The sequence below is a fragment of the Schistocerca serialis genome, chromosome 10 (genome assembly GCF_023864345.2).
Source record: "Schistocerca serialis cubense isolate TAMUIC-IGC-003099 chromosome 10, iqSchSeri2.2, whole genome shotgun sequence".
Classification (NCBI taxonomy): Eukaryota; Metazoa; Arthropoda; class Insecta; order Orthoptera; family Acrididae; genus Schistocerca; species Schistocerca serialis.
Window position 1 is genome coordinate 182,611,176 of NC_064647.1, and position 12,207 is coordinate 182,623,382.

At 45.7% G+C, this 12,207-nt stretch overlaps 1 protein-coding gene across 1 annotated transcript in view; it reads left to right on the plus strand.

Moving 5' to 3' along the window:
- LOC126425047 (UDP-glucosyltransferase 2-like) overlaps positions 1 to 12,207 on the plus strand; it is a 125,007-nt gene that overhangs the window by 58,782 nt on the left and 54,018 nt on the right. Inside the window, exon 2 of the mRNA XM_050087956.1 lies at positions 1,696 to 2,530. Coding sequence (XP_049943913.1) covers positions 1,697 to 2,530 — 834 coding nt within the window. The 5' untranslated portion in view covers position 1,696. The remainder of the gene's footprint in view (positions 1 to 1,695; positions 2,531 to 12,207) is intronic.

Here is a 12,207-nt window from a genome sequence, read left to right on the forward strand (position 1 = left end):
GTTTATGTCCTAGTACTTCGCGATGAAACAGACAACAGATTCCTCGTGAGTACACTACACTTGGGTTGGTGGGACCCTGAGACCCAGGAAAACTATTGTACTCGACAAATACACTCCTGGAAATGGAAAAAAGAACACACTGACACCGGTGTGTCAGACCCACCATACTTGCTCCGGACACTGCGAGAGGGCTGTACAAGCAATGATCACACGCACGGCACAGCGGACACACCAGGAACCGCGGTGTTGGCCGTCGAATGGCGCTAGCTGCGCAGCATTTGTGCACCGCCGCCGTCAGTGTCAGCCAGTTTGCCGTGGCATACGGAGCTCCATCGCAGTCTTTAACACTGGTAGCATGCCGCGACAGCGTGGACGTGAACCGTATGTGTAGTTGACGGACTTTGAGCGAGGGCGTATAGTGGGCATGCGGGAGACCGGGTGGACGTACCGCCGAATTGCTCAACACGTGGGGCGTGAGGTCTCCACAGTACATCGATGTTGCCGCCAGTGGTCGGCGGAAGGTGCACGTGCCCGTCGACCTGGGACCGGACCGCAGCGACGCACGGATGCACGCCAAGACCGTAGGATCCTACACAGTGCCGTAGGGGACCGCACCGCCACTTCCCAGCAAATTACGGACACTGTTGCTCCTGGGGTATCGGCGAGGACCATTCGCAACCGTCTCCATGAAGCTGGGCTACGGTCCCGCACACCGTTAGGCCGTCTTCCGCTCACGCCCCAACATCGTGCAGCCCGCCTCCAGTGGTGTCGCGACAGGCGTGAATGGAGGGACGAATGGAGATGTGTCGTCTTCAGCGATGAGAGTCGCTTCTGCCTTGGTGCCAATGATGGTCGTATGCGTGTTTGGCGCCGTGCAGGTGAGCGCCACAATCAGGACTGCATACTACCGAGGCACACAGGGCCAATACCCGGCATCATGGTGTGGGGAGCGATCTCCTACACTGGCCGTACACCACTGGTGATCGTCGAGGGGACACTGAATAGTGCACGGTACATCCAAACCGTCATCGAACCCATCGTTCTACCATTCCTAGACCGGCAAGGGAACTTGCTGTTCTAACAGGACAATGCACGTCCGCATGTATCCCGTGCCACCCAACGTGCTCTAGAAGGTGTACGTCAACTACCCTGGCCAGCAAGATCTCCGGATCTGTCCCCCATTGAGCATGTTTGGGACTGGATGAAGCGTCGTCTCACGCGGTCTGCACGTCCAGCACGAACGCTGGTCCAACTGAGGCGCCAGGTGGAAATGGCATGGCAAGCCGTTCCACAGCTACATCCAGCATCTCTACGATCGTCTCCATGGGAGAATAGCAGCCTGCATTGCTGCGAAAGGTGGATATACACTGTACTAGTGCCGACATTGTGCATGCTCTGTTGCCTGTGTCTATGTGCCTGTGGTTCTGTCAGTGTGATCATGTGATGTATCTGACCCCAGGAATGTGTTAATAAAGTTTCCCCTTCCTGGGACAATGAATTCACGGTGTTCTTATTTCAATTTCCAGGAGTGTACTATCTCTTGAAGCTACCACATATTCACCTGCTGATGGTTCCCCATAGTTTCAGGGCGTGAGTGTCTGTACTTTACTTGTGACTTGTAGGATTCTGTAAGCCAGCCAAGATTCTTTAATCGACGAACATCTGTGAGTAGTTCATGATGTCCTGCTGTTCCAGGATGAGAAAGACTACAGTGTGGTCGTCAGCCGTACTGGTCCTGTGCCTGGCGGGCCTCTGTGAGTCGGCCAGCATCCTCTGCCTCATGACCACCGTCTCTCGCAGCCACCACATCTTCAACCGGGCCCTCACGCTCGAGCTCGCCAAACGCGGTCACCAGGTGACCGTGTTCGCTCCAGACCGGGAGAAGAAACTCATTCCCAACCTCCGGGAGATCCTGATAGAAGGGGCATACGAGGCAATACATGAAGATTACGACTACGAGAGCTTTGCTGAAATAAGTCAGATGGGTATGGTCGGGGAAATCTTCACCTGGGGACTAACCACTTGCCGACACACCTTAAGCTCGAAAGGCGCTCGACAGTTGCTGGAGCTGGCGAAGAACGAGACGTTCGACCTCGTCATCACGGAAGTCGCCTTACAGGAATGCGTGTTGGGATTTGTCAGCAAATTCGGCAACCCTCCAGTCATCGGTATCGCTGCCTACGCCTCTCCTCCGTGGGCGAACGATCTGACGGGAAACTTCCAGAACCCGTCTTACGTGAACACGTACACGTTGCCTCTGACCGACCACATGACTTTCACCGAGAGGATGCAAAACTTCCTGCTTGACACGTACGTGTGGCTCTACCGCAGATTTCTGTACTTGCCAGAGCAGGATGAGCTCAGCAGGAATTTCTTCGGCGACTCTACGCCGCTGCCCAGCGAGATCGAGAAGAACGTCAGCTTCGTGATGGTCAACACCCACTTCAGCACGGACTACCCCAAGCCGCTGGTGCCGGCCGTCATAGAGATCGGCGGGCTGCAAGCGAAACCTCCACAGCCATTATCCAAGGTGAGTTGAAACTTGTCACATTGTGCCCTTCCAAGCACAGATTTTAGAATTCGTTGAACTTTGTGATAATAGTGTACTGTCATGTAATCCAGCACTATTTGAGTAAAGAAAACTGTAGACAGTCGGAAGAAAACGTCAATGCTTGTTTATCTTGCAACATTATTTGACCACTTGTGGTGTGCATACTGTATGACCTTCAGTACACACACCATCAGATTATTTGACTTGTCGCTCTAACGAAGCAGGCGAGTGTCAGCAATATGTCTCGTGGTCTTATCGTGGCGTGTTTATCTTCTGCCATTAGGTTAGATGATAGAAATGCCACTTGCACGCTTAGAGTAGCAGATTGACGGTGACCAACTTTAAACAGAACTTGATTAATTTTCACACACATTTATTAAAATAATAACAAGCATAAAAATTACTTAACTTGGTTCTGGATGCTGTTTACGATCGACCATCTGAAGTTCCTTTGGTATTGGTACGTTAATCTTATTCTCACATATATATCTGATAGCGAACCGGGGTGGCCGAGCGGTTCTAGGCGCTACAGTCTGGAACCGCGCGACCGCTACGGTCGCAGGTTCGAATCCTGCCTCGGGCATGGGTGTGTGTGATGTCATTAGGTTAGTTAGGTTTAAGTAGTTCTACGTTCTAGTGGACTGATGACCTCAGAAGTTAAGTCCCATAGTGCTCAGAGCCATTTGAACCATTTGAACCATCTCTGATACTTGACAAAAGTGTCTATACATTTATCTTCATGGCTATGTACAGTCTGGAACCGCGCGACCGCTACGGTCGCAGGTTCGAATCCTGCCTCGGGCATGGGTGTTTGTGATGTCATTAGGTTAGTTAGGTTTAAGTAGTTCTACGTTCTAGGGGACTGATGACCTCAGAAGTTAAGTCCCATAGTGCTCAGAGCCATTTGAACCATTTGAACCATCTCTGATCCTTGACAAAAGTGTCTATACATTTATCTTCATGGCTATGTACAGGAATATGGTAATCTTATTAGGCGCAGACTGAAACTTGACTATAGATTGGTACAGACAAATGTAGAACTCGTACAGACTGGTACAGACTAATGCAGACTGGTACAGACTGGTGCAGACAAATGCAGACTAACTAACCCGAGGCCTTACACTTGTTATAATACCTCGTGCATTCATGTATCACTGCGCGAGTGTGATCCACAAGGAGAAAAGGTTCTACGATAGCAGCAATCTCATTGGCTGCGTTACATATTAATATGCGGATCAGTGGAAGTAGAATTTGGTCCGTCTCTATGGCAGCGCCATCTTGAAGTGAGGAGACAGCCGAGTGCTGCGCCTGCGATGTTGTGCTTAGCGGGGCGCGCTCTAGTGGGAAAGTTGTGTACCCGCTGACTACGTGGAACTATGTACACAACACCACATCAACGCACGATATGGCCAGTTGGGATAGTTCTGGCCAGACAAGTTATGTGACTACCACACTGTGTGTCTGCTTCATAAGCTCATTATTGCATAACCACCTCAGTAACTAGCATCAGAGATCATATACATGCTATGCCATCACGATCCCAACACAACGTCTCGCTTTTCTCGTATATTAGCTGTGCCCATCCGTAAAACAGAAACTCCTCCTCTGCTGCTGCTGTCCGCCTGTGGAACACGCTGTGCCAGCTGGAGTGGCCGGGCAGTTCTAGGCGCTAAAGTCTGGGACCGTGTGACTGCTACGGTCGCAGGTTCGAATCCTGCCTCGGGCATGGATGTGTGTGATGTCCTTCTGTTAGTTAGGTTTAAGTAGTTCTAAGTTCTAGCGGACTGATGACCTCAGATGTTAATTCCCATAGTGCTCAGAGCCATTTGAACCATTTTGAACACGCTGCCCTGTAGTGTGCACAAAACTGAATGCTCTGCTGCATGTTTAGGAAATGCAGAATCGTTTCCTTTTGTCACCCTCATAACACTTCGCTGAAAAGATTATCATACAGTGCCAGCTTCCCCTGTCTAACAATAAAGCATAAGCTCCCATCTTCTCCCAGCTGTGTTTGTTTCTGTTTTCACTTCTCAGTGAGTCAGGCCACTGTCTTTCGCCCTCTCTTCAATACTTGTGTTCCTACCACATTCCTCTTTCTCTCCTCCTTCCTCCTTTCACTTACTTTAGTTGCTGCTAGCACCCTCAGTTTAAGTCCATCTGCCTCTAATTTGTTTTTGACAATGTACTTCTGGTGGAATAATATGAACTGTATTTTTTCTGATATAGCTGCTGTTATTCATGTTATATGGTGCAGGCAAAATAAAACTGTCAGGAAAAATATTCCTTGCGCCTTAAGATAGGCCAACCAATTGTCCTTTGTGTGGACAGTGTAAGAAGGGTTGCCTATCTTAAGGTGCAGAAAATTTTATTTTCCCAACCCCCCCCCCCCCAGTTATTCCTAAATGTTTTATCCCTTATTAAACGCGAAACATATCATAAAATGTGTGTCGCTATGAACATAACTTAAAATATATAGAATGGTTGCTTAGATGTACGTGGGGACATCAAAAATTAACTTGCACATTTTTGCTATTGAATGCTACACTGTGCTTCAAAGTGACACATATACATCACCATATTTTTCAGTACAGTCACCGACACATTGTAAACAAAATCGGAAGATTCTATCAATCGTTGAGCTCTCTGAGAATCGAAACACGGTCCTTGATCACGGAGCTGTTCGATAAGCGCTCTGTGAACTTCCTCGTCGGTGGAAACTCTTTCCCTCTTTCGGTTTGCCAAAAAGATGGAAATCGCATCGCGCAAGATCTGGTCTTCCCAATCAGCACCTTCCATGTCGGTTGTGGCCTTGGTTAAATTTTTGGCACTAATTCACTACAATTGGAAGCGGCATACATTTGGTCCATTTCAAGTGAAATCTGCATGCAGTTTCGACGTTTTGCTCACAAGATTCGTCTCACGTCTCACGTCTCACGTACTTGATCTGTGGACTGCGTTTTTAGTTTCTCCACCATTTCAGTTGCACACCTTTCGTCTGTAACGCAAAAGAACTGGACCTGCTGGAAAGCTGGAACATGATCTCTCTTCTGACAGTGCTCTACTCTTGTTACGCAATGGTCTTAGTAACTTACACTCTGAAGCCCATGCCGGCCTCTGTGGCCAAGCGGTTCTAGGTGCTTCAGTCCGGAACCGCGCGACTGCTATAGTCGCAGGTTCGAATCTTGCCTCGGGCATGGATGTGTGTGATGTCCTTAGGTTAGTTAGGTTTAAGTAGTTTTAAGTTCTAGGGGACTGATGTCCTCAGATGTTAAGTTCTATAGCGCTCAGAGCCATTTGAACCATTTTTTCTGAAGTCCATACATAAGAGGGCACCCAATTGCAGTAATCTTGCTAAGGTGATGAGTGAACGGTAAAAATTGAAATGACTGCAGATTCGTTGTTAATTTGATAGTTTTCGCAGATACGATGATTATCGCCGTGCATGTTGAGGACATAGGATCAGATGCAACGAAGGTACAAAGATTTATTATGCGACCGAATCAGGTTTATGTTTTCAGAAAACTCGCTTCGACTGTCTGAAACAAGAATCCTCAGTTGCATATGCAGCACAGGAACATTGTTGTTGCACTTGGAGCTGAGGATTCTCAACTGAGAGTCGAAACTAGTTTTCTTAAAACGTAAACGTGATTATGTCGCAAAATTAAAATCTTTTTGATACTTACGGTAACAACTGTAGACTCCGGCCCACACAAACTCAGTGTTCTTTGACTTCAGAAAGACATTGGATACAGTTCCGCTTAGTGGAACAGCCAGTAATATCATCATCGAACACCAACACATAAAGCAGCATCAAAACTCTGATTGCCTTACAAATGAATTAGTGTGTTAAATATTGCATGTTAAACAAGTGAAAGGTTTGCGTCTGGAAACGGAGAGTTCTGATCGAGTTTAAAGTTTGTGGTAACTCGTTAAGGAAACGCTCTCACTGTAACACGGCACGTGAGTTTGTTCTGGGTAACTTGTGCTCCGTTTTAAGAAAATCTAGTTATTCAGGCATCTGAGTGTTTACGTTATCTGTGTGGCAAAATGGTTCAAATGGCTCTGAGCACTATGGGACTTAACATCTGAGGTCATCAGTCCCCTACAACTTAAAACTACTTAAACCTGACTAACATAAGGACATCACACACATCCATGCCCGAGGAAGGATTCGAACCTGCGACCGTTGCAGTCGCGCGATTCCAGACTGTAGCGCCTAGAACCGCTCGGCCACTCCGGCCGACTATCTGTGCGGCATATAATGATATAACGTTGCACGTACATTTAGTGATGTATGTGGAAACTGTCTGCAAAATTTATTGCGAGTAGAGATAGTGGAGGGCGAGAAATAGGGGCGAGTATAGAAAACACAAAATGTATTGAAAATGTAAATTTTTGTACAAACACATTAAGCAACTTCTCCCATTTATGTATGAAAAGTTATGTCGTCCATATAACCATCGTGGGCCGCGCGGCAACTAACAATGCGTTCATTGGAGTTCTCGATGACGCGTTCACAAACACCTTGTGGAACTCTGTTCTTTTTTTTCTTTTTTTTTTCTTTATTGTATTTCAATTCCCCATCGGGGCGGGCTGGCAGCAGCATATGCGCTGCTCTTCAGCCGAAAGACATAGAACAAAACAATAGAAGACATTTAAAAACAGCAAAGGAGAGAAGAAGGCGAACATAGATAGAAAAAAGGGAGAACATCATGGAAGGCAATAGACAAAAAAACGGGGTGACTGTAAAATGGAGATAAAAAATTGTTTAAAAGTAGCACACACAAAAAGCCTCACATTGTGACGATTAAAAGAACACAAGGCACAGTATGACTGGAGCACAAAGGTGTTGACGGATGGCATAGCACATAACGTAACACTGACGGCGAAGCTCAATGCAGTACACAATTAAAATCACACCTCTTGACGCACACGAGAAAAGCACTGAACACAACACTGATGTGGCACACTGATGACGATCAATACAGAGGATCTGCCAGGTTCTAGGAGAGGAGGGAGACCTGAAGAAGGGAGGGAGGGGAAGAGATGGGGGAGGGGAATGGGGGGCGCGCGGAAGAGGGCCAGGTAGGGAGGGATGTGGGAAGGAGAGAGGTAAGTATGGGGTGCAGGGCCTCAGGGGAGGGGGGGATGGAGGAAAATCCGCTCTGGGAGAAGGAGGAAAGAGGAGAAGGGGGCCCTGGGGAGGGGGGAGGGGGAACAAGGCCAGGTTATAGTTGGAAGGAAGGGTAGATGTCACGGCGAAGTTCGTCATCTGGGAAGGGGAGGCGTCGGAAATTGCCCTGATGAAGGAGATGGAGGGTGTGGAGGTGAAGAGAGGGAGGGATACAGCGATAGAGGCGCGGCAACGGGCGGGGGGTGGAGAGGAAGGAGGAAACCAGAGGGTGGGGGGGATCAACCCTGTGAACAATGTAAAGGATGCGGAGATGTTGGAGGAACAAGAGGAGGTGGGGGAAGGGGATCAGTTCATACAGGAGCCGTGTGGGGGAAGGAAGGCGGATACGGAAGGCAAGGTGGAGCGCATGGCGTTCAAGGATTTGGAGGGCCTTGTAAAAGCGGGTGGGGGCGGAGATCCAGGCGACGCTGGCATAACAGAGGATGGAACTCTGTTAGTAACCCTTTTTATTTCATCCTTGACTTGGTGTATTGTTTGCGAGTTCTTCACGTACACTTTTGATTCCACAAATCTCGACAAAAAAAAAGTTACAAGGTTTAAGATCGCATGATTTGGCAGGCCATTCCTGGTTGCAAAGAGATAATTTTTTGAGGACACATTTTGCGGTATCGGTAGCAACGATGCCACGGTGTATTAAAGTTATTGGGTTGGCACTACGACAGACACCGACGACAGCGCACTCTAGCTGGAGCGGGAGAGCTCTACGAGCTCCGCTCCAGATACTGCCCATTTGATCAAGAGCAGGCGGCCTGGAAACATCGCTACAACCCCTGCTTGCTATTGAGACTATGTATCTACTTACGACGGGAATATGGTTCCGCACCTACGGGCTCTTCAGTGTAAAGTTACGTATGTCATTGACTAATAATTAAATGTACTTTCACGTAAAAAGCTGTACCGCGAGTCTTACGTCACCTGCTCCTGCTCACTTCCTACGTTCGGCCTACCCATTCAGTTTACGCGAGCAGCCCCACGCGCCGCCTTCCAGGCGGGACACAAAACATTTCATTCAGCAGAACAATCGTTTCACAGCAGGTGGGCCAAGTCATCTTCATCAATAAGAGGAGAAACCAATCTGAAAGCATAATTAGGTAACAGTCGCCGTTCATAGTGACGGCAGCTTCCTCTTCATTTTCAAAGAAGGACGGACCGATCACTCCTCCTACCGAGAACCCACACCACACATCCGTCCGTTGTGGATATATCTCATCTTCCACAGTCACTCGCAGAATTTCGTTACCCCCAATTCTGCTGTTCTGCTTATTGACGTCCCCACTGAGGTGGAAGTGCGCCTCATCTGAGAAAATTATTCTTTTTGTAAAGTTCTCGTTCTCCCGTTGTCGAGCCAAGACCCACTGAGCAAATCGATGCCTCTTTTCGTGATCTGCAGGCTCCAACTCTTGTACTTATGCGTTTTCAGATCTTTTGAAAGGATTTCATGTAGCGAACTTGGTGATAAATTCTATTGTTGAGCTCGTCGGCGAACCGATTTTCTGAGGCTTACGATCATATTGCCACGTTCGATAGCAATGTTCTCTTGTGTTCGAACAGGATGCCGTAGTCCTTCTTTGCTTAACGATTGAAACAGAACCCGAGGTCTCTAACTTGCGGATCAACTTCCGAACTAATGATTCGCTTGGAGCAGCATTCCGTTCGAGTGTCACACGCAATTCATTAACGGTTTTTGAAGTGATTTTTAATCACCTGGTTACGTTGTTCAGTTGTCATTTGCTCCACAACGAAAATGAACATCAAACAAGAATGTTCACCACACAAAAGGTATCAGGCTACTAACGATAAAGGTCGCAGACAGCAAACATGAAAAAACCACGGCTGCCTACCGTCATATGACAAAATGACACAAAATTCAAACTCGTTCTTACTTCCCGGACACCCATTAGTTAAGGGGACCACACCCTGCCTATCTAACCCTTGTTAATTTAGGCAAGTATTTGACCCATTTCTGAAAAAACTATTTGATAGAGGACCTTAATAATTTTACTGTATGTTACACGATGATAATAGAGTCAACTGTACTAAAATCTACTTTATACATTTCATGGTTTTTAATAAGTACTTTATTAAATTTACCAACAAAAATATTAATTTTTTTCTGCAGAAATCTTGATTGCAAGTAATTGTTATACTTACGTTTGCAGTGCTTGTTTATGTCTTTTATTGAAGATGACGAAACGTAAAGGCACTTTCAAGAAACGACAATTTAGAGGAAAAAAGTTTAGAAAGCTTTCCGTACAAGAGGTTATGTTGCCTGGCAACGATGTTTCTAATTGTAATTCTTCAACAAGTGCATCGTCAAAGAAGCTCTCACCACTTCAAGAGAGTTACAACGCATTTATTGTAAGTAACAAGGGGTGCAGTAACATTATTATAAATTTGATAATATTATCAGATGTAATTTCTAAATTTGTACAATGTAGACAGTGTGGTGAGTCACAGAGTGTGAAAAATTGTGAGAGTGCCAGTGGGAGAAGAGGCCTAGCAGTTGCATTGGATTTAATTTGCACTAAATGCTCAGCTGTGATTTCATTTATGAGTTCTTCAAGACCAGATGCAAGTGGGCCTTATGAAATCAATATCAGATTAGTTTATGCCTTACGATCCACTGACAAGGGCATGGCTGCAGGGAGAACATTTTGCTAAGTGATGAACTTACATCAACCACCAAATAAATTAGAAAACTGACTGCAGTGTTATAGAAAGCTGTATGTGAGGTCAGTGAGGAAAGCATGAAACTGGCTGCTAGGAAAGCAGTGGAGGAAAATGGTGGATGTTCGGATACTGCAGTTGCACTTGATGGAAGTTGGCAGAAAAGAGGACCTACTTCTCTGAATGGAGTAGTGACTGCCACGAGTGTAGACACCGGTAAAGTGTTAGATGTGGAGATAATGTCTAAATATTGCAAATGTTGTAAGGTCAATGAACATAAAGAACACAACTGTATGGCTAATTTTAGAGGAGCAATAGGTGGTATGGAAGTTCATGGAGTACAACAAATATTTCATCGCTCCGCAGAAACAAGAGGCGTACACTACATCAAATATTTGGGCGATGGTGACAGTAAGGCATACAACAATGTGGTGAACTCTAAGCCATATGGAGATGCCATATGGAGATGCCATTATTAGCGAAATAGAATGTGTAGGCTATGTTCAAAAACGTTTGGGAACAAGGCTGAGAAAACTAGCTGTTGACTGGACAGAGTCGGTTAACTAAAACTGAAATAAAAAACTTGAAGTATACTATGGGCAGGCAATTAGGAGAAATAAAGAACATCTGGAGGAAATGAGGAGATATGTTTGGGCCATATTCTTCCATAAGTCCTCTACTGATGATAAGTCATGTCATGGATTATGTCCATCAAGAGAAAATTCGTGGTGAAAATACAATAGGGCTCAGGCAACTGGAGAATCTTATTGTCACCAGCAGTCTCTTCCTGCTGCTGTTATTACAGCAATTAAACCTATTGTCAGAGACTTGGCTCATCCTGACCTAAGAAAAAGTCTGCATGGGAATACCCAGAACCCAAATGACTGTTTCAACAGCATAATTGGGAACTGCCTTCCTACAACTGTACTTGTAGGCGTTCATACAAAGAAACTAGGAGTTCATGATGCTGTTATTACATTCAGTTGTAACACTTAAAATATGATCACTGGACTGCAACATTGTGATAAAATGAGGATAGCTGATGCAGACAGGTCTGCATCTAATATGGCCAAGAAAGTATGACAAACATCCAGGAAGGTGAAAAAGAAGCTGAAAAACTTGCTAGAGGCCAAAGAAGGGCCATCATATGCAGCAGGACAGTTTTAATTAACTGTAAGTAACAAATTTCAAAAGTCTTTTCTTTGAAGTTAATTTCCTGCAACTAAAATTTTCAGTACATATGTCCCATTATATCAGAAACCATCATAGATAAATGAATTAAATTTTCAGAGACTCTGCATAACATAAAAAGGCACCTCTGGTAGCACATTCATTAATATTCCCCCATTAGGAAGTTCACAAAAAAATGTTTTCTGCGGAAAAAACTTAATATTTTTTGTTAATAAATTTAAAAAAGTATTTCTTAGAAACTATAAAATGGATAAAGTAGATTAGTACAGTTGACTCTATTGGCATCATGTAACACACAGTAAAAATATTAAGGTCCTGCCTCAAATAGTTTTTTCAGAAATGGGTCATATACTTGCCTAAATTAACATGGGTTAGACAGGCAGGGTGTGGTCCCCTTAAGGAGTGTGTAAGCATACGGACCGATGACCTCAGCAGTTTGGTCCCATGAGACCTTACCACAAATTTCCAATTTCAGGCAGTCACCCCACCAACCGTGTCCCACTGCATGAGGTAGTCTGTTACTGCCTCCTGCAGATCCTCCTCAAAATGTATCTTTGACCCTCCAAGGCCTTTTTCTAAGCAACTGAAGACGTGACAATCGCGT